The sequence below is a fragment of the Rattus rattus genome, chromosome 15 (assembly GCF_011064425.1).
Source record: "Rattus rattus isolate New Zealand chromosome 15, Rrattus_CSIRO_v1, whole genome shotgun sequence".
NCBI lineage: Eukaryota > Metazoa > Chordata > Mammalia > Rodentia > Muridae > Rattus > Rattus rattus.
In genome coordinates, this window is record NC_046168.1 from 65716442 (window position 1) to 65737015 (window position 20574).

Consider the following 20574-nt stretch of genomic DNA (forward strand, 5'->3'; position numbering starts at 1 on the left):
TTGATAGCATCCCTTGTATTTTAGAGACTCGCGCCCAAGTGTTTGCCGATGGAACCATCGGATGGATGTCTGAGTTTTGGCTTTAAAATAATGTTGGGGCCCTTTCCTCAGTTGCCGCCAAGGTGCTCGGTTCTTCCGAGGAAGCTAAGGCCGCGTTGGGGTGAGGCCCTCACTTCATCGGACAACTAGCACCGTGCCGAGAGTCCACAACATGGCGTCCGTCTCCGAGCTCGCCTGCATCTACTCCGCCCTCATCCTGCTCAACGATGACGAGGTGACTGTCAGGGAGGATAAGATCAATGCCCTCATTAAAGCAGCTGGTGTCAGTGTTGAACCTTTCTGGCCTGGCTTGTTTGCAAAGGCTCTGACTATTGTCAACATTGGGAGCCCCATCCACACTGCTGCTGCCCCAGCTGAGAAGAAAGTAGAAACAAAGAAGGAAGAATCTGAGGAGTCGGAAGATGAGGTGAGCTTGGTCTTTCTGACTAAACTGCTTTTGTTAACATATCCAATAAAGAGCTGAACAGGTGGTGGGTGGGGGTGGGGGTATAATGTTGGGGATAAAGGGAAGCAGGGAGGGGGCGTGTTACCTGGAGTTCATCGCTGATAAAGCTGGGTGAAGGGTACATGAAGGTACAGTAGCGTGTGCCTTAGGATTTTGTATATGTTTGGTGTTTTCTATAATTCAAAACCAGTTCAAGCCTGGCACTTGTCCTGTAGGATCCCAGCAGACTCCACAAGGAAGCAGGGTGGTTGCTGGGGCTGAGATCCTAGTGTTAGCAGGGGAGAGGTCAGGATTAAGTCTTGGGTAGAATTACCCAAACTGTGTCTAACACAATAAATGCCTAAGGAACAGAACTTTATGTCATTACAGCTCTGGAAACTTGAAGCCCTAGGTCAGTGTAGACAGCCCGGGCTTCTCCATGCTCCCCTCTATGTGTAACCCCGGTGTCTCTCTGTCCTTGTAAGGATGCTGGTGCCACTTTGACGTTCTCATTTAACCTCGATGACTTCAGAAGGCCTTCTCTCCACAGTTATTAAGGAAGAGAGTTTCAAGACATGAATTGTGGAGGGACATCACTCGGACTCTTTCTAAACTTTGACATCATTGTCCTTGTAAAGAAATTAGAATCAAGGCTGGGGAGGTGACTCGTTAGGTGTACTCCAGGCTCTTCCAGAGGGCTCAAGTTCAGTTCTTTGTGCTCACATGGAGGCTCTTAACTGTCCCTTCCAGGGAATTGGACACCTTCTAATGCACACGCAAACATGCATATATGCATACTCATATCCCTGTGCATGTGCATGCATATCTGTATATGTATCGGTCTTTTGCCTGCATGTTCATATATGTTATGTAAGAGAAAATTATAGTTGCAAAAAGCTTTTGAAATAAAACCGATAAAATCTGTATTGTCTGCTGTGCCTGTCCTTGGCTCATGAGCCAGGTGTTGGGGCAAGATAGTAAAAAAATAAACACAAAAACAGGCCCTCAGGCCAACAGGGCAGAGCAGGTAGGGCTTCAGTTTGGAGGTCTCAAGGCACTACTTCATCTCTCTGACTTGGGTAGTTACCATGAGGATCTGAAGAGGAAATGATCTGAAATTATTAAAATCATGCACTTTAAGATAACAGCCCATTAGCAGAAGTCATTGCCCGTACGACGAAGTCTCGGTTAAGCCTTGCCACTACTAATTTTGTCACCAAGGGCCACCTCCTCCGGTCCCTTCGCTTACACCATTCGCCACTGAATTAGTAACTGAATTAGTAACGATTTCGCTTGGCCTCAAGTGAAAGAAAACCCCAAATAACAGATACTTAGCAAGACAGACAAATTTTTTTTTTTTTTTTTTTTTTTGGTTCTTTTGTTCTTTTTTTTCCAGAGCTGGGGACCGAACCCAGGGCCTTGCGCTTCCTAGGCAAATGCTCTACCACTGAGCTAAATCCCCAACCCCTAAGACAGACAAATTGAACAGTAGCAATCTGCTTTGGAAAACGTTCAGGCATCAGTCCTTCCGGTGACGTCAGATTCCAATGGTAAGGGTGCAGGGAAGGGACAGTGCAGGGGAGGGAACGGACCAACAGCAAAACAAAGAAAAAGAACAAAGTGAAGGGTTGTGAGCCACAGAGATTTCCCATCCATCTGTCCTGCTGGTTCTAATTTAGTCCATTGGCCACGCTTGCTCGACAAGGACAGCCAGAAATCATGTCCATTCTGGGTGGCTATGTGTACCATTAAAATTTTTATTGCTTAGGGAAGACGAGAAAGGCAAACATTGCTGGGAACTGGGTCTGGACTTCCGTGGGTCCATTAATCACCCAGGATGGTGACTGAGGGGAAAAAACATGAATAGGTACAGCTTTATATTAAAAATCTTTTTTTTTTCAGTGCTGGGGCTCAAACTCAGGGTCTCGTATATGGGAGGCAGGTACTCTACAGCCAAGCCATATCCTTAGCTCTTTAAAGAACAGCTCGGAGCTGCAGACACGGCTCGGTGGGTTAACTGTCTGCTGAGCAGGCGTGAAGACATAGTCCCCAACACACCAGGCATGCTAGCACACGTAACCCCAGCGCCTTCTGTATTACAGAGATGGCAGTGGCCAGCCCAGCCTGCCACAGTGTGAGCCACAGCTTCAGGAGAAACTCAGAACCAAGGTGGGCGGGGCTAGAGGGAGGTCTCAGCAGTCAATCACTCCTGCTGTCCTTTCAGAGGACCCTGGTTGAGCTCACAGTCCAGAATTCAGTTCCAGGTGATGGACACTCTCTTAGGGGCTCCATGGAAACCAGGCACACATGTGCAACAGACATTCAGGCAAATGCATATGCACATAAAATAAAATAAAACCTTTTTGTTTTTATTTATTTATTTATTTATTTATTTATTTATTTATTTATTTATTTATTTATTGAGACAGGGTTTCTCTGGGTAGCTTTGGCTGTTCTAGAACTTGATCTGTAGACCAGGCTGACTTCAAACTCACAGAGATCTACCTCTGCCTCCAAGTGCTGGGATTAAAGGCGTGCTCCACCACTGCCCAGCATGAAGTGAATAAACCTTAAATACAAATCGAACAAACGAACAAAACCAAAAACAAAACAAGGTAGAAGGCCAGAAAATAGCTTACTGCTTACTCAATGAGTAAATGTGCCTTCTGCCAAACCTTATGGCCTGAGTTCAATACCTGGGACCCACACAGTAGACAGGCAGGATTACTTCCCGTGAGCTATCTTCTGACTTCCATACACATGCTATGGCACATAGGTACCCACAACACACACACATATATACAAATAGACAAATGTGATGATGATGATGATGATGATGATGATGGTGATGATGATGATGATGATAGAACTTTAGAGACAGTTGACATTGACTTCTGGTATCCATGCATGAGTGAGCACACCTTTACAGACATACAAACTCACCGCAGACAGATATACAGACCATAAACGATTCGTTTCCTGCTTTTAGAGTTCCCAGGTTCCCGGATGAGTGGAAACGGGTGGAACTGTGCCTGAAGAGTCCTTAGACACAGAGTCTCATTATTTAGCCTTGACTAGCCTGGAATTCACCATGTAGTTCAGGCTGACATCTAACTCAAAGAAATCCTCCTGCCTCTGCTCCCCAAATGCTGAGGTTAAAGGCACACATCATCAAACCCAGACAATATTTAATTTTAATTATTAATTAATTTTGGCAGGGGGGTGTGTTTGAATAGTCTGTATAGTCTTGGCTGTCCTGGAACTCACTCTGTAGACCAGGCTGGCCTCGAACTCCTAGAGATGCCTGCCTCTGCCTCTGCCTCCTGAATGCTGGAATTAAAGGTAAATGCCACCACTGATCAGCCTTCATTTTTTTGTAAAAACAAAACAACAACCAAGTAAAACAAAACAATAGAACAGAGTCTCAGGTGACTTAGCTGATCTTGAAATCACTATGTAGCTGGGCATGGCCTTGAACTTCTGAACTCCTGATCAGTCTACCTTTTCCTCCCTTGAAAGCTGGAATTAGACAGGTGCGTGCTGCAGGTCGAGTTTATGCAAGGCTGGGGATCGAACCCAGAGTTTTGAGTATGCCAGAGAAGCACTCAACCAACAGAGCCACGTCTTCAGCCCTCGAGTTAGAAATCTGTACCATGGGTTTAGAATGGCGCACACTGTGCTGAAAGAGATAGGGGCCACTTAAAGGGGACAGCCTTACTTTGAAGCCCACTGAAGCATACTTCAGTGACTCTGTGATAAAGCCATAGACTAGGTCCCAAAGCCGAGAGGTTTACACAGGCGGCCGGCCCCACGTGATTAAACCAAGCTAAAACCACAGCATGGATCTCGGTAGCTATGCACTCTCCCAACGGAAGCAGGGAAAGCTGCTGACTAGAAAATCCTTGCTTGTCCCATGAAACGCCTTTGGTGGGGTCCCAGAATCAACGTCAATACCGACCTGTCAGAACGAAACCACAGCATTTGTTCTTGACTTGAAAATTCCTAATTTTGGAGGTCCCACAGCTGGGCCATGCATTATGCGTTTTCCAGCGGTCTGCAGCAGATAAGACCTCTGATGGGGGTTATGGTAACGGTTGCCTAGGATACTTCTCAGAACTTGAAGGAGACCTTTAAAAAACACTGGCTTTTCACTGTATCCTCCAGACAACGTCTGACGGGTGACTGAAGTGGCATAAAAGGCTTGGCACGTGACTTTATGTCATGGCTGTTCCCTTTGCTCCTTAACCCGGTGGTCGAGTTCTTCTGAGCTTTACACGTAGATACGGAGGAGACCATTTAAAATGCTGTACCCAAGGGCTGGGGAAGACGTCTCAGTTGGTAAAGTGTCTGCTCTAGAACCTGAGGACCTGAATTCAGATCCCCAGAACCCGCATAAAAAATGTGTGTGTCCTTGAAACCAGGAAGCTTTGCCAATCTTAAAACCATAGATGGAGGAAAGACAGTTGATTTCAGCCATGGGTCTTCACACCTGTGCTCACATACATGCATGCAACTCATACACATCTATATTAACAAGTACATACAACACACACAACACACATGTACATACACATACAGGCACACACGTGCAGGCACATACATGCATACACATTTTCTCGAAGCCTATATATATTGTATTTTTGGCTTTTCTAAAGAGATTTATTTATTTATTATATCTAAGTACACTGTAGCTGTCTTCAGACACACCAGAAGAGGGCATCTGATCCCATTACAGATGCTTGTGAGCCACCATGTGGTTGCTGGGAATTGAACTCAGGACCTTTGAGAAAAGCAGTCAGTGAGCCTAACCGCTGAGCCATCTCTGTAGCCCGTGAGGGCTGTGTCTTTCGCTGACCCTCAAACTCACCATTTCAGCTGGCCAGTGCACTTGAGGGATCCACTGTCCTTCCCTCACCAGTGCTGGGACTGCAGACAGGTGGCTACCATGTCCAGCATTTTTACATGGGCACTGGGGCTCTAAATTTAGACCCTCCTGCTTTTGCAGTGGGTAGTATTTTATTGATGGAAACATCTATCTCCCTAGGGCTGTTATTCTTAATTTAATTTGTTTTTTCAAGACAGAGCTGCTCTGTGTAGCCTTGGCTATCCCGGAGCTCACGCTGTAGACCAGGCTGGAACTCAGAGATCCACACCTGACGCTGTCTCCTGGGTGCTGGGATTAAAGGAGTGTGCCACCACCATCTGGCTCTAATTCATTTTTGTAACATCTCTCTGTGTGTGTGTGTGTGTGTGTGTGTGTGTGTGTGTGTGTGTGTGTATAAATGCCAAATAGCACAGGTAGCGGTCAGAAGACAACTTCTGGGACTTGGTTTTCTCTCCTGCCCTCTAGGCTCCAGGGATCAGACTCTGGTTGTTTATCTTGACAAGAGTCAGCTTTACCAGGGACTGGAGATGTGGCTCAGTGGTTAAGAACACTGGCTGCTCTTCCTGGTTTAATCCCCAGCACCCACATGGCAGCTCTGTGACACTAGCTCTCTGACACCCTTGAGCATACATACAGGCAGGCGAAAGGACAAAGGACATAAGATTTTTTTTAAAAAAATTACCTTTTCCTCGTGTGCCATCTGGATGCGCCCTTGTAATTCCTAATTCTTCAGGAATTCACTACTGTGGAAGGGAAGTTTAGTTTCGTATCTGGAAGCTCCTTATCAACACACTACGAGATGCAGAAGTGAAAACGTGACGGTTAATGCCCGGCAGTGGTGGCACACAGCCTCCACGCCAGCGCTCAGCAAGCAGAGGCAGGCAAACCTCTGAGTTCAAGGACAACCTGACCTACAGAGTTCCAGGACAACCAGGGCTACACAGAGAAGAAATCCTGTCATCAAAAAAACCCAAAACAAAACCAAGAAACTCACAAAATAAAAAAATTCCCCAAATCATGGTTAACATAGAGGTAACAACAAGGCACCCCAAGAACCACGAGTGCTTCACTATTAACCAGCACAGACGGACCGCCAGCCCTATCTGCACGGTGACTTCTTAGTGACCTTACGAGGGCCGGCTTTGAGCACTGGGCCTGAGCTATACAAGCTTGCAGATACACAACTTCGGGAAGCATCCAGACCCCATCTGAAGTTCGGCTTCTTCACCCACAGCCCAGGGAGAGTATGGATAACCCTCAGAACCTTTAAGAGAGTACCGTGGGAAGTGGGTGTGGCCTCGCCGGAGTGGGTGTGGCCTCGTCAGAGTGGGTGTGGCCTTATTGGAGGAAGTGTGTCACTGTGGGGGTGGGCTTTGAGACCCTCTTCCTAGCCACCTGGTAGACAGTCTGCTCCTGGCTTCCTGTGGATGAAGATGGAGAATTCTCAGTTCCTCCAGTGCCAGGCCTGCCATGACATTAATAGACTGAGCCCCAGAGCCTGTAAGCCAGCCCCAATTAAGTATCTTTTATAAGAGTTGCTTTGGTCATGGTGTCTCTTCACAGCAGAGGGAATCTTAAGACAGCCTGGATTTGACTTCACACTACTCTCAGCTGCTCGAGTCTAGCAGCTAGGTTCTTGTGACTAGTCACTCAGGTCATGCTCATGCGGATGAAGCACCTTACCCATTGAGTGACATTTCTAATCTTCCTTAGTCATTATGAAAAGGGGGTGGGGCAGAGAGATCCTTAGTGAATGAAGGGGTTTGCTGAACAGCAGGGCAGCTTGAGCCTTGAGATCCCCATGGAGAAGAGGGCCAATTTTCCGAATTTGTCCATTCCATGCTCGTGCTGGGGTATAGATGGTATAGATAGACTCCAAGATAGGCAAGCACTCTACTATGATCGATATTGCGAGTCCTCGGAGCCTAGAAGCACTTGTAAGCCAGCACTGTGAACGCCAGGTTTATACTGTTCCCCGTCGTTGAGTACACACGCTGCTCATGGCGCTGAAATGACCACGTCTGACTCCCTCTTGTGACTTGTTTGCTTCAACTGATAGATTATTCAAAGACAGAGGCTCGAATTTCTTCAAGAAATAAAGAAATCTCTGAGGGCTCACCCTACATGAACATTATCTTCTTTTTCTTCTTTTTTTTTAATGGTTCATTTCCCCCCAAGAAGTCCTGGAAGCTTTTATAAAACTGCATCGTCGTCATACCTTTAAGCACTCAGGAATCGGAGTCAGGTAGATTCAGATCTCTTGTGAGTTTGATGTCAGCCTGGTCAACATAGCAAGTTCCAGGCCAGCCAGAAATACACAGTAGTGAGAGCTTGTCTCAAACAACAAAACAAAACAAAAATGCAGACAAACAACAAAGAATCAAAGTACACACATACATAGAAAGCATGTGGAAGGAAACCTGGTGAAGTGCAGTGTGCACATCTATAATCTCGGTATTTGAGAGGTTAAAACAGGAGGATTGCTGTGAGTTTGAGGCCAATTGTGGGCTCCATGATGAGCTCCCACCAACAAGGGAGCAAGAGATGGACAAAGTCATGTCTCAAACCAAAGCAAAGGACCAATTCCTCCCCACAACAACAACAACAACAACAACAACAACGAGAGGGGGGGGAAGGGGGGGAGGGAGGGGAGGGGGAGGGAGGAGGGAGAGGGAGGGAGGGAGGGAGAGGGAGAGGGAGGGAGGGAGGGAGAGGGGAGGAGAATGAATTGTTTCCCTCTGTGGTGCAACCCCATCTTTGTTTCTTTTCTGTCAGTCTCAGAGGGGGAGCTAGGATTTAAAACAGAAGCAGAGAACAGAAAGTTGTAGAGTAAAATCTTCCATTATATGAAAACAAAGACCTCCCAAAAGGGTGCCTATTTTTTGCTCCAGGAACCCCACATCTTTGTAGAAGACCCCATTCTTAAGCCAATGTTTGGTTGTATTGTCTTCGGCTCCTGGCCCAGCCTCAAAGTAAAGCTCTCCGGCTGGCCGTTCTTCTCATCCAAGTGAACGTAATTGGGCCTAAAGTTTCCGTTATTTGGCTCTGGTCTTAATAAACGAGAAATCTCTCCAGAGGCAGAAACTCTCCAGGTCCCTTGTGAACTGCTCGCCTTTGGCCTGACTCTGGGAGTGTTCACTTCTAAAATACCGCTGCTGGTCTGGACGATGTCTACAGAGTGCTTTAAAATGTGGCTTCCTCTTCCTTCTGAACCACAGCAGAGAGAGAACACACTGTTTCCTTTCTGAGAAGGATGACTAGAGAGAACAAGACTCATGGTATCAGGAGAGGTGCTGGGAGCTTCTGTCCAACGGTTGCTATGGAGAAAGACATTCGGAATCTTGGCTCTGGTGGATGATCCACGTCTGTGCTCTCAACTCACTTCTTGAAATTGAAACTCAAGTACAGTAACTGTGACCTAGTACATGTGTCTCCAATATCTAGCCATATTTTTCCAAACAATTCTTCCCAAACTTGGATTGGTACTAAGTCCTCACAAGGCAGTTTAGTAATAACTATAAATACTTACCATAACTACAAATAGCAAATTAAATATATACTAAAACTACAAGGACTTTTTTTTTTTTAAGACAGGATTTCTTTGTGTCCTGGAAATAGCTCTGTAGACCAGGATGACCTTGAACTCACAGTGATTCACCTGCCTCTGCCTCCAGAGTGCTGGGATTAAAGGCAACCACTCAGCATCGGGCCTGCTTTCTTACACAACCCTAGACCTTGTGCCCAGAGGTGGGACCACCCACAGTGAGCTGGCCCCTCCCACATTAATCATTTAATGGCTTGCCTACCGGTCAATCTGACAGAGGCGTTTTCTCAGTTAAAGTTCTTCTCAGATGACCCTGGCTTGTGTCAAGCTGACAAAAACCAGCTAGCACAACAATCTAGTGAGTACTTGTGTTACAGCAATATTGATAAGAACAGGATTATTGCTGGGTGGTGGTGGTGGTGGTGGTGGTGGTGGTGTCCATGCACCACTTTAAATCCCAGTACTTGGAGGGATGGGGTGGGCAGGGGCAAGTGGATCTCTGTGAGTTCAGTCCAGGTCAGCCAAAGACGCACAAAGAAACCCTGTCTGTGGAGGTGGGGGAGGGAACAAACAAGATGATCGAATGCTACTGAAGATGTGGACCCACAAATTGTATCTGTGCAGTTGGATACTTTTCAGCTCCTCAAAGAGCCTGTTTTTATATATTGAAATAGATGTGTTGCTGAAAAACACCAAAAGGAAACAAATTGAGAAAGAATGTAGATACAATGGGTTCTGGTGGTTGTAGGGTGGGGGTTGATGCAGGTTCTTGCTTGCTGTGTGGCCCTGGCTGGCCCTGAACTTACACCTCAAATCCTGGGATTATAGGTGTGTACCATGATCGGTTTCTACAGGGGTTTTGGACTCTGGGTATGTATTACAAACATCAGGGGAATTTAAACAATATAACTGAGACTCCCTTTCCCAAATGTAGTTTGTGTTCTCTAGACGGCAGAAGTTGAAATGAGCTGCTTTGTGGGTAATGTGGGCCCTTCTGATGATCAATTGAGTCATGTCCTTCTGAGTGAGTGTATAGCTGGAAAGAAACATGATAGTTCTTCTCAACTGCCATTCATCCTTCTTTTTTTAAAATTTCTTTCCTTTTTTTCTTTCTTCCTTTATTTATTTATTATATATAAGTACACTCTAGCTGTCTTCAGACACCAGAAGAAGACATCAGATCCCATTACAGTTGATTGTGAGCCACCATGTGGTTGCTGGGATTTGAACTCAGGACCTCTGAAAGAGCAGTCAGTGCTCTTAACCACTGAGCCATCCCTCCTGCCCGTCATTCGTCCTTCCATGTACCCGTGTGTCCATGCAAACCTCAGAACAACATGCTGAACACAGACACACATAGTAGGTACAGTACCCTGATTGTAAGGAGTTTGTTGAACTCAAAAGAAAGAAATTTTAAGCAATAATAACAACCCAAAATGATGAATGCTACATTAGAAATATACACAGGATATGTTTCTTTCTAAAATGACTGGAATTCCCTGGGCCAGAGAAGTGAAGGAATGAAAACAGAGAGAGAGAGAGAGAGAGAGAGAGAGAGAGAGAGAGCATCAGCCTTTCTGACATTGCATTTCCCTCTGTGGGATAGGCTCGCCAAGGTGGGTCTGTACTGGGAACACTATGGCAAAAAGGCAAAGAGCATGGAATATTCTTCTGCATCACAACACCCGCCCCCCCAAGTCCTCCAGTAATATTTTACATGCTGATAAGGTCTCTGTGTTCATAAAAATGTGATTACATTAAATTTACCGAGTCCAACATCATTCCTGCCCCTTTCAGAGTCCAACTGCTTAATTTGCAATACATTCCAATTTAGCAAACATTGTATCTCTCCAAGGCACCACGCTAGCTGCTGAGACATACAGCTGAGCCATTGGACAGGACACTCTGCACGCTCGTGCTGCCTACAGCCTCCTTCAAAGCAAACTGCCAGCTCCTTAGGCAATGGCCATCCGAGGTACAAACAAATATGTAGGATAAGCAGGGTGCCATTAACCGTGGGAAGAGAGCGATATGGGATTAACCAGTGAGATATTGGGAATGGGATTGGAGAAGTATATAGCTTCCTTTAGCAAAGAGAGGCATACCACCAAGGAGAAAAAAGTGTGAGGACGTGCAGGCTTGCTGCTTCCAGAGTCAGAATAACTGTAAGTATCATGGATGAAGCTTGGGGCCGGAAGACGGTAAGAGATGAACTGTGGGTCAGATGGTGACGTGAATTTGGGTCTATTCTGCTGCCATGAGCCCACATGGCAATGTATGTTTGTGAAAGGAAAGTCAAGGGCAAGAAAAGGATTACAGTTTTCCCTTCTGAGGTGAAAGGAGGCAAGAGTAAGTCGAGAGAACTAGTTAAAGAGCTATTGCAGGAGCCAAGGAGATAGTTCAGTGGCTAAGAGCATTTGCTGAGAATGTAAGACAGCTGGAGTTCAAGTGCCTGCCCGCCTTGTGCACAGTTCACACAGCACAGCCATCGCAGCGGTGTGGAAAAGCAGTAGGGTGGTTATGGTGGTTTGAATAGGTATGGCTCCCATAGACTCATGTATTTGAATGCTTGGTCCATAGGAAGTGGCACGATCAGTAGGTGTGGCCTTGTTGGGGTGGGTGTGGCCTTATTGGAGGAAGTGTGTCACTGTGGGGGCAGGCTTTGAGGTCTCCTATGTTCAAGCTACATCCAGTGTAACGCACAGTCCCCTTCTGCTGCCTGTGGATCAAGATGTAGAAGTCTCAGCTCTTTCTCCAGCACTGTGTCTGCCTGCACGCTGTCCTGCTCCCCGCCATGGTGATAATGGACGGAGCCCCTGAACCTGCAAGCCAACCCCTATTAAATGTTGTCCTTTATAGAAGTTGCCGTGGTCACGGTGTCTCTTCACAGCAGTGAAACCCTGACTAAGACAGATGGTCTGACCAGAGCTACGGTTGTAAGGAGGGGTGATAAGAGACTCATTTGAACATGATAGAACTGGAGAGGGAGGGATCACAGAGACAAAAGTGCAGTAAAGAAGAGGAAGTTAATTATTTATGTTTTTAATTATTTATTTATTTATTTATTATTTATTTATTTAATGTATATGAGTACACTGTCGCTGTCTTCAGACACACCAGAAGAGGGCATTGGATCCCATTATAGATGGTTGTGAACCACCATGTAGTTGCTGGGAATTGAACTCAGGACCTTGGGAAGAGCAGTCAGTGGCTGAGCCATCTCTCCAACCCAATTATGCAGTTTTTGATTGGGTTGAATTTGAAGGGTGGATGAGACATCCAGAGAGAGAGAGAGAGAGAGAGAGAGAGAGAGAGAGAGAGAGAGAGAGAGAGAGAAGCTAATCTGTAGACATGGGATTCCAGACAGAGAGGCAGACAGACGGAGAGAGAGAGATCGAGTGTTGAAACATTGATTCATAAATTAAAGATGACTTATTGGGGAAATGTGTTGCATACCCATGTGTTGGTCAGTAACAATAAATATTTGAAAGTGGTGCCACAAAACTGTGCTGCCTAGCGACGTCACAGCTCTTGTATGCTGTCCACGGATGCTCTATGATGCCTGCACTGTCACTGGATTGCCTGGTCATGCTTTGTTTGTTTGCTTGCTTGAGTCAGGGTCTCACTATGCAACCCTGGCTGGCATGGAGCTTACCATGTAGATTAAGCTAGCTTAGAATCGGCAGTTATCCTCCTGCCTCTGCCTCTCAAATTCTGGGATTAGATTGGTGTGCTCTTCCACAGCCAGCTCTAACCACGCATTTGTCAGAATGTGTCTCGGCACTGATCGCAGTCATGTATCATGTGTGGATTAATGACATTTATCTCAGGAATGGAAATCTCCTTAGAGTCAAATCTGAATCAGCAAAACTTAAAGCTCGCTTCTCAACTTTGGTATGCTTGGTACAAACCTTCTATTTCTGTTTACAATGGTGATCCGTTACCCATTAGAGTAGTGAGAATCAGAGTCACAGGACAACACAGACAATACCTGACAGACAGTACTAATAGAGACCCACCTCTTTCAGGGGTACACGTCTAAGCCAGTAGTATATAGTGATCAGGAAAGGGATAACTCAAGGACAGCTGGATTTGTAGAATAGTGTCTTAGGGTTTTATAGTTGTGATGAAAGCTTACACTTCCAGACCACAGTCCATCATTAGAGAAAGTCAGGACAGGATCTCAGACAGGGCTGAAACCTAGAGGCAGGAGCTGATGCAGAGGTCATAAGGGGTGCTGCTTACTGTCTTGCTCCTCATGGCTTGCTCAGTCTGCTATCTTTTAGAACCCAGGTCAGCCAGGCCAGGAATGGAGCCACTCACTGTGAGCTGGGCTTTCCCTCATTGATCACTAATTGAAAAATTGCCTTACAGCTGGATCTCATGGAGGCATTTCCTCAAGGGAGGCTTCTTCTCTCTAAGGACTCTTAACTTGTGTCAAGTTGACACACAAAACCAGCCAGTATGTATGGCAAAAGAGAAGTAGGACAAAGTGGGTGAGTGGAATTGCTCTGCAGGTAAATATGCTTGCTGTGCAAGCCAGACAGCCCGAGTTGGATCCTCAGATCCTATGTAAAAAAGCTAGAGAGGTACACATCTGCAACCCCAGCACTCCTAGTGTGATCTAGGAGCTTGGAGGATTGTGGGACAGCAAGTTTGGAGTGTGTGGTACATTAGAAACAAGAGAGATAAAAAAAAAAAAGAAAAGAAAGAAAAAGAAACAAGAGAGATACTCCTGAAAATTGTCCTCTCACCATACAGACATATTGGGGGACACGTGTTTCCTCACTCACACACAATGCTCATACATATGAGCATGATATACAATATCACACACACATACACACACACACACACACACACACACACACACACACGGTGAAGTAGGACTCAGGCAAGTGAGTGCACAAGAAAGAGAAGGATCTGAAATAGAAACTACTCCAGAAGCCATATGCTGCCGCAGTGTGAAGGAGGGTGAAGGCGAAAGGGAGGTGAAAATAGGGAATCTTCTAGAAGCTAAATAAATCTGATGAAAGTAATGAGGGTAAGGTAGATTATTGAATAGAAGTCAGGGAAGTTGAGGGAACAGACACAGATAACTTTATTGGTATACAGAAAGACCTGTCATACCATAGGTATCGATGTGAGTCCCTGCCTTGATTTCTCCTGGATACACATCGAGTAGAGGATCTGTTAGGTTCATATGACAGTGATAATTTTAAAGGAACTGTCAAGCTTCCCCTATACCACTACCATAAGTTTCATAGTTACTTTTCTCCTACGGATGTACCTTAAATGTTTACGTTTTCTGCTTGAGAGTTTTTAAAGTATTTGTGGGTCTGTCTGTCTGTACTATGTGTGTAAAGGCTCATAAGGAGGCTAGGAGATAACACTGGATCCCCCCGGAGCTGGAATTCTGGGTAGTTGTAAGCACCCTAGAATAGGTGCTGAGAACTTAACTCAGGTCTCCTGGAAGAGTAGGGAGTGCCTTAATGCCTGAGTCATCATTCCTGCTCTCTTTTAGGGACTTCATATAGACAGTCATACCAGGTGTGGTGGTTTGTATATGCTCAGCCCAGGGAGTGGTACTTCTGGAAGGTATGGCCCTTTTGGAATAAGTGTGTCACTGCGGGCATGGGCTTTAAGACCCTCATCCTAGCTGCCTAGTGGGAGCCAGTCTTCCACTAGCAGCCTTCAGATGAAGACATAGAGCTCTCAGCTCCTCCTGTACCATCCCTGCCTGGATGCTGCCATGCTCTTGCCTTGACAATAATGGACTGAACCTGTGAACCTGTAAGCCAGCCCCAATTAAGTGTTGTCCTTATAAGAGTTGCCTTGGTCATGGTGTCTGCTCACAGCAGTAAAACCTTAACTAAGACACCAGGTCGAGTCTCCTTTGCTTAACATTACATTGGAGATCATCCTGTTGTGTATATTCCCTTTAAGATGAGAGCTCTTAAGAAACAGATGATTGCCTCCATGTCAAGACCTATCTCATGCACAGTATACACAGCCCACTGTTCCCCTCCAACCGGCTTCTCGGTGAACACTTCCCTTCCCACCTAATGTTTAGTCATGCTGCTGGAGAATTTTATATGGGTAGAGTCACACCAGACCAAGCCTCTCTGCTCAGCATTGTGTCACCATCATCCCCGTCATGCCTGTGCCCAGGGCTGTGTCTTGTTCCTCCTTGTGAATACCTGACAGGCTCCTCACGCGTTCTCCTGCTGCCAGACAAGGAGAATGTTCCAGGTTTTTGCCTGTTAGGAACTATGGCTCAGTGGCTCCCGCACCCTTGTAACACAACACACAAGGCAAGATGGCCACTCCCTACTTTCCCATATTCAATCCCTGTGAAATACCAAACATGGGAGTGGCTTCCCAATGAAGCCACTACTCACCATGTCCTTATTATCAGCATTTCCCAACATGCCCACCAGTGGTTTTTCTGGTAGCCCTACCAACACTTGTGATTTTCTGTTCTGCTTTGCTGCTCCAGTAGATGAGGCTGAAAATGTAGCCTTAGGAAGGAACTCACTTTCCAATGTTAGCCAAGAAAACGAATGAGACCCTCCTGGACTTGGCTAAAGTGAGCGTTTTCTCATCTCCACGGAAGCTAGCCAAGGTTTCGAAGTGGGTTCCATGTCCATCTCCGTTCTATCCAAGGAAACTTCTGGCATCTCGCAAGCTGTTCTTGGGAATGTGATGCATGTAAGTCGCATAGGAAATGGGGAAAAGAGAAGAACTTAGAGCTTGCTCCGGATGACGCTCAATGTGTTCTGTCAGCACCACACGGTCTCTCTCACACGGGCTGGCCCTCAAGCCAACTTTCTCTCTCCGTTTCTGGATTTTTCCATGGGTCTTCCTTTCCTTTTTTTGTTTTCCTACCAAACCTCGTGCACACATTGAAACAAGCTCTTGTTCGCTCCAAGTTGTCTGCCTCTGTGGTAAATGGCGCCAGCTATAATTTCCAGTCAACTGCTTTCTCTAAACACCTTCTCAACAGGCTCATTGACTATAAAAGCCAACCGCCATTCTTCCCAAGATTAAAAACGACAAAACGTTCTCTCCACACATGCAAACTAGTAAAGACCCGGCTATGAGACACTGCCACTGAGGAGCTCGCGTGTTCCGGCTGGTCCTCCCGTCTGCACCTCTAAAGATTTATGTATTTTATGTATATGACTACACCGTCATTGAAGACACCCAGAAGAGGGTATCAGTCCTCACTTCGGATGGTTGTGAGCCACCATGTGGTTGCTGGGGTTTGAACTCAGGACCTCTGGAAGAGCAGTCAGTGCTCTTAACCACTGAGCCATCTCTCCAGCCCAAAGACTTATTATTTATTTTATGTATATGAGTAAACTGTAGCTGTCTTCAGACACACCAGAAAAGGCATCAGATCTCATTACAGATGGTTGTGAGCCACCATGTGGTTGCTGGGGTTTGAACTCAGGACCTCTGGAAGAGCAGTCAGTGTTATTAACCACTGAGCCATCTCTCCAGCCCTTGTCTGTGCTTCTATTTTGCTGTACACATCCACCACATCCGGCTTTTCACGTGGGCTTGTGGAGTTGAACTCAGGTGGTCAAGCTTGTGCCTTGTATTATTTTATCTCAACAGCCCCTTACCCCTTTCCTTGCTCAAATACCTTTCCCACCCTTCAACATCTCAACCAAGCTCTTTTGTCCTGGTAAGTTCTTGATGATCTCCTCCTATCTTTCTATCTGGATATTTTAAAAAAGATATTTATTTACTTATTTACTTATTTCATGTATGTCAGTACACTGTCGCTGTCTTCAGACATACTAGAAGAGGGAATCTGATCCCTATTACAGATGGCTGCGAGCCACCATGGGGTTGGTGGGATTTGAACTCAGGACCTCGGGAAGAGCAGTCAGTGCTATTAGCCGCTGAGCCATCTCTCCAGCCCCTTGTCTGAATATTATTAAAAATTACATTGTGTTTGGCAGGGGCATGTGACAAGTTCAGAGGACGACTTGTGGGAGTCAGTTCTCTCTCTTCATCATATGAAGGGTGGAACTCCGGTCTTTGGGCTTTGTGGCAAGCTCCCTTTACCCACTGAGCCATCTTGTCAGCCCTCTACCTGGATATTTTGAACCACGTAATTTGTCAGCTGACTAAGTCTTTCTCTACATTGAAGTCTTCCTTTTATTTTAACCATAGGTCTGGGGTTAGAATGCAAACTCTCTGTGTGCAGACTATCTATGCCCATGCTCAGGAAGGGCCACAACACACAGCTCAGAGAGCACCGAGAGGGTGGATACTTAGTGTCAGGAGAACCCACTGATGGTTCAAACCACTGTTAGAGGTGTTTCCTGTACATGTCCTGAAAAAAACAACAACACATATTCACTTACCCCAGGGCAGGTAGGGAGGATGGGCAAACACAGACCAGAAACATTCTATCTGCCTCTAGCATGGTGTCCAAGGACTTCTAGAAGAGCACTCAGTGCTCTTAACCACTGAGCCATCTCTCCAGCCCTTTAAAAAAAAGATTAATTAATTTATTTACTTATTTATTTAATGTATATGAGTACACTGTAGCTGTCCTAGACACATCAGAAGAGGGCATCAGATCCCATTACAGATGGCTGTGAGCCACCATGTGGTTGCTGGGATTTGAACTCAGGACCTCTGGAAGAGAAGTCAGTGCCTTTAACCAGTGAGCCATCTCTCCAGCCCCCGAAGTGCTCTGGATCCCATTATACATGATTGTGGGATGTCATGTGGTGGCTGGGAATTGAATTCAGGACCCTAGAAATTGCAACCAGTGCCTTTAACCACTGAGCCATCTTTTCAGCGAGTTCTGCAACTTGATCCCTGATCTGAAGGCAGCAGAAAGAGACCATGAGCCATACTGGGCAAAGTTTGAGCACTGAGAACATCAAAGCCCAGCCCCACAGTGACATTCCAACAAGGCCACACCCACTCCAACAAGGCCACACCCACTCCAACAAGGCCACACCCACTCCAACAAGGCCACACCCACTCCAACAAGGCCACACCCACTCCAACAAGGCCACACCTCCTAATAGTGCCCCATGGGTCTAACATTTAAATACATGAATCTAAGCTGCCACTTTTATTCAAAACACCACACTATGTGAACTAATGAGTTTGGCTTACTTTCAGGACCTTAGGAGACCCCAAAGCAGCCCCTCCTGGAAAACCTTGCCTCAGTGTGCATGATAACTCTTCCTCATAGCCGGATAACTTACCTCAGGTAGCTCTCCTTCCTCTATATACTCTAGTACAGTGGTTCTCAGTCGCCCTAATGCTGAGAAATTTTAATACTCCTCTTCGTGTTGTGGTAACCCCGACCGTACAGTTATTTTAGTTGTCACTTCGTAACTGTCTTTTCGCTACTGTTACGACTTGCGATGTAAATATTTGGTACTTCCAATGGTCTTAGGTGATCCTGTGAAAAGATCGTTTGACCCCTTAAAGGGGTCACGACCCACAGGTTGAGAACCGATGCACTAGCACGGACCAAGACTGCACAAGTTCTGGCAAATCGAGCTGGAAGGGAGCAGCAGGGAGTGTGCTGACTCTCAAGTGGGGGTTTGGTGACGTCCCCACTTCCCCACTTCCCCACTTCCTATGGGTGACTGCCACCAAGCTCAGGCTTAAAGACTCTCCCATGCTTCCGATGAAGATGGTGAATGGTTGGCATGTTTAGAGGAGGTGAGAAGGAATCACGACACCCACATCTTCACCTCTTAACTCCGGACCTGACGTGGTGGACAGTGAAAGTATTTTGGAAAAAGTTGAGGAGGCATCACCTTATAAAGTGGCCAGGGTGAAAAGCACACGACGAGACCGAAAGCCTAGAGTCGGGTCGCCCTTCAGTAGTAGTGACCCGAGCTTGGCTCTCTGCCTACCAGTGTGGTTCTGTGGCCTCAAACAATGTGAGCTTCTCATTTGCTGCCAAGGATGACAAGTCTGCCTCGCTTTCAAAAGCCAGGTTTCTGGCAGTTAAATGTAGCTCCTCATGCTTTGTTGACTGCCCTTCATGATGGCCCATGACTGAAAAGTGTAAGCCTAACAAACTCTTTCCTCTTCTGGTTGTTCTCGGGCCTGGTGTTTTATTACAGTACTAGAAAACAAACTAAGACAGGGTTTCTATTCCTGCACAAGGGGCTGGAGAGATGGCTCAGTGGTTAAGAGCACTGACTGCTCTTCCAGAGGTCCTGAGTTCAATTCCCAGCAACCACATGGTGGCTCACAACCATCTGTAATGAGATCTCTATTCCTGCACAAAGGTCATGACCAAGAAGCAAGTTGGGGAGGAAAGGGTTTATTCAGCTTACACTTCCATGTTGCTGTTCATCACCCAAGGAAGTCAGGACTGGAACTCGAGCAGGTCAGGAAGCAGGAGCTGATGCAGAGGCCATGGAGGGATGTTACTTACTGGCTTGCTCCCCCTGGCTTGCTCAGCTTGCTTTCTTATAGCACCCAAGACCACCAGCCCAGGGATGGCACCACCCATAAGGGGCCCTCCCACTTGATCACTAATTGAGAAAATGCCTTACAGCTGGGTCTCATGGAGGCATTTCCTCAACGGAGGCTCCTTTCTCTGTGATAACTCCAGCGTGTGTCAAGTTGGCACACAAAACCAGCCAGTACAGACAGACAACATTTGGCTATGGAATCAGTTCAAAGCCAGTCTGGGATATGTGAAATTCTAGGGAAACAAGGAAGGAATCCTTTTCCGCTTGAGGTTTCCTAGCAACAGGAGGCACGCCATGCCAGGCGGTACCATATGGTGGGGCCCACAGGAGAGTTGGTGGTGGGTGGTTTTCACAGGAAGGGCAGCAAGGTAAGCTGAGCAGGGTGGATAGGCTCCGGAAGGGCAGATTTGATCACACTCAGACATGTGGGACTATCATGTCATCTGGGACTTGAGACGAGCAGAGGAACATGGTCCCCTGGAGTGCAAGAACCAGATAGAGAAGGTGGCTTCTAGCATGGGATCTATATTGGATAGTGTACCTGTGAAATATGGGCTAGATGCTACTTCCAAGAGCTGGCTGTCCCAAGTAAAGGCGTCTCTCTCTGCTGTCAGTGAGACCTTAGCAGGGCATCAAGATCACAGAACAGTCGACATGGTTGTTGAGTGGATGAATGATAAAAAACAAACAAACAAACAAAAACAACAACAACAACAAAAACAAACAAAAGGAGAACATGACTGCTCCTAGGGATGGTGGAGAAGTATTATTGTCCATGTGAAGGAGAGCGTAGCTGGAGGCAGAGGCATCTGGGAGAGTGCAGCCTGAGGGAGACCAGCAAACAGTCACATAGAACAAGCAGAGGGAGGAGAGGGAGAGCCAGATACTCAGAGGCCAGGAGGCCTCCAAAGGGCTCAAAAAGGCAAAAGAGTGCATAGCCAAAATGGCTGGGTTACATGGGGAAGAGCAGCTGGTGGAAGGGTAACCCTGCCCAGTCCCCCAGGCTGGCAGACAGAGGGCTCTGGAACAGCTAAGGGACTGAGAGATTCTGAGAGAACCTGGGGGCCAGCATCAGCTTTGATGTGTTAATGGACGTCTTAGTTGTGGGGGTGGTTTGAGACCTCGATGTCTCAGTCTTTTTGCTGAGGTTGAGGAAGGACAAAAGGCCGTAAAGGGTGACATAATC

General features: G+C 46.5%; 1 protein-coding gene across 1 annotated transcript; it reads left to right on the top strand.

Moving 5' to 3' along the window:
• Positions 1 to 211: 211 nt before the first annotated feature.
• On the top strand, positions 212 to 8380 carry LOC116884404 (60S acidic ribosomal protein P1-like). Its single transcript, XM_032885506.1, has 2 exons — positions 212 to 466; positions 8261 to 8380. The coding sequence occupies exons 1-2, from the start codon at positions 212 to 214 to the stop codon at positions 8378 to 8380; spliced, it is 375 nt and encodes a 124-aa protein (XP_032741397.1).
• The last annotated feature ends 12194 nt before the right edge of the window (positions 8381 to 20574 follow it).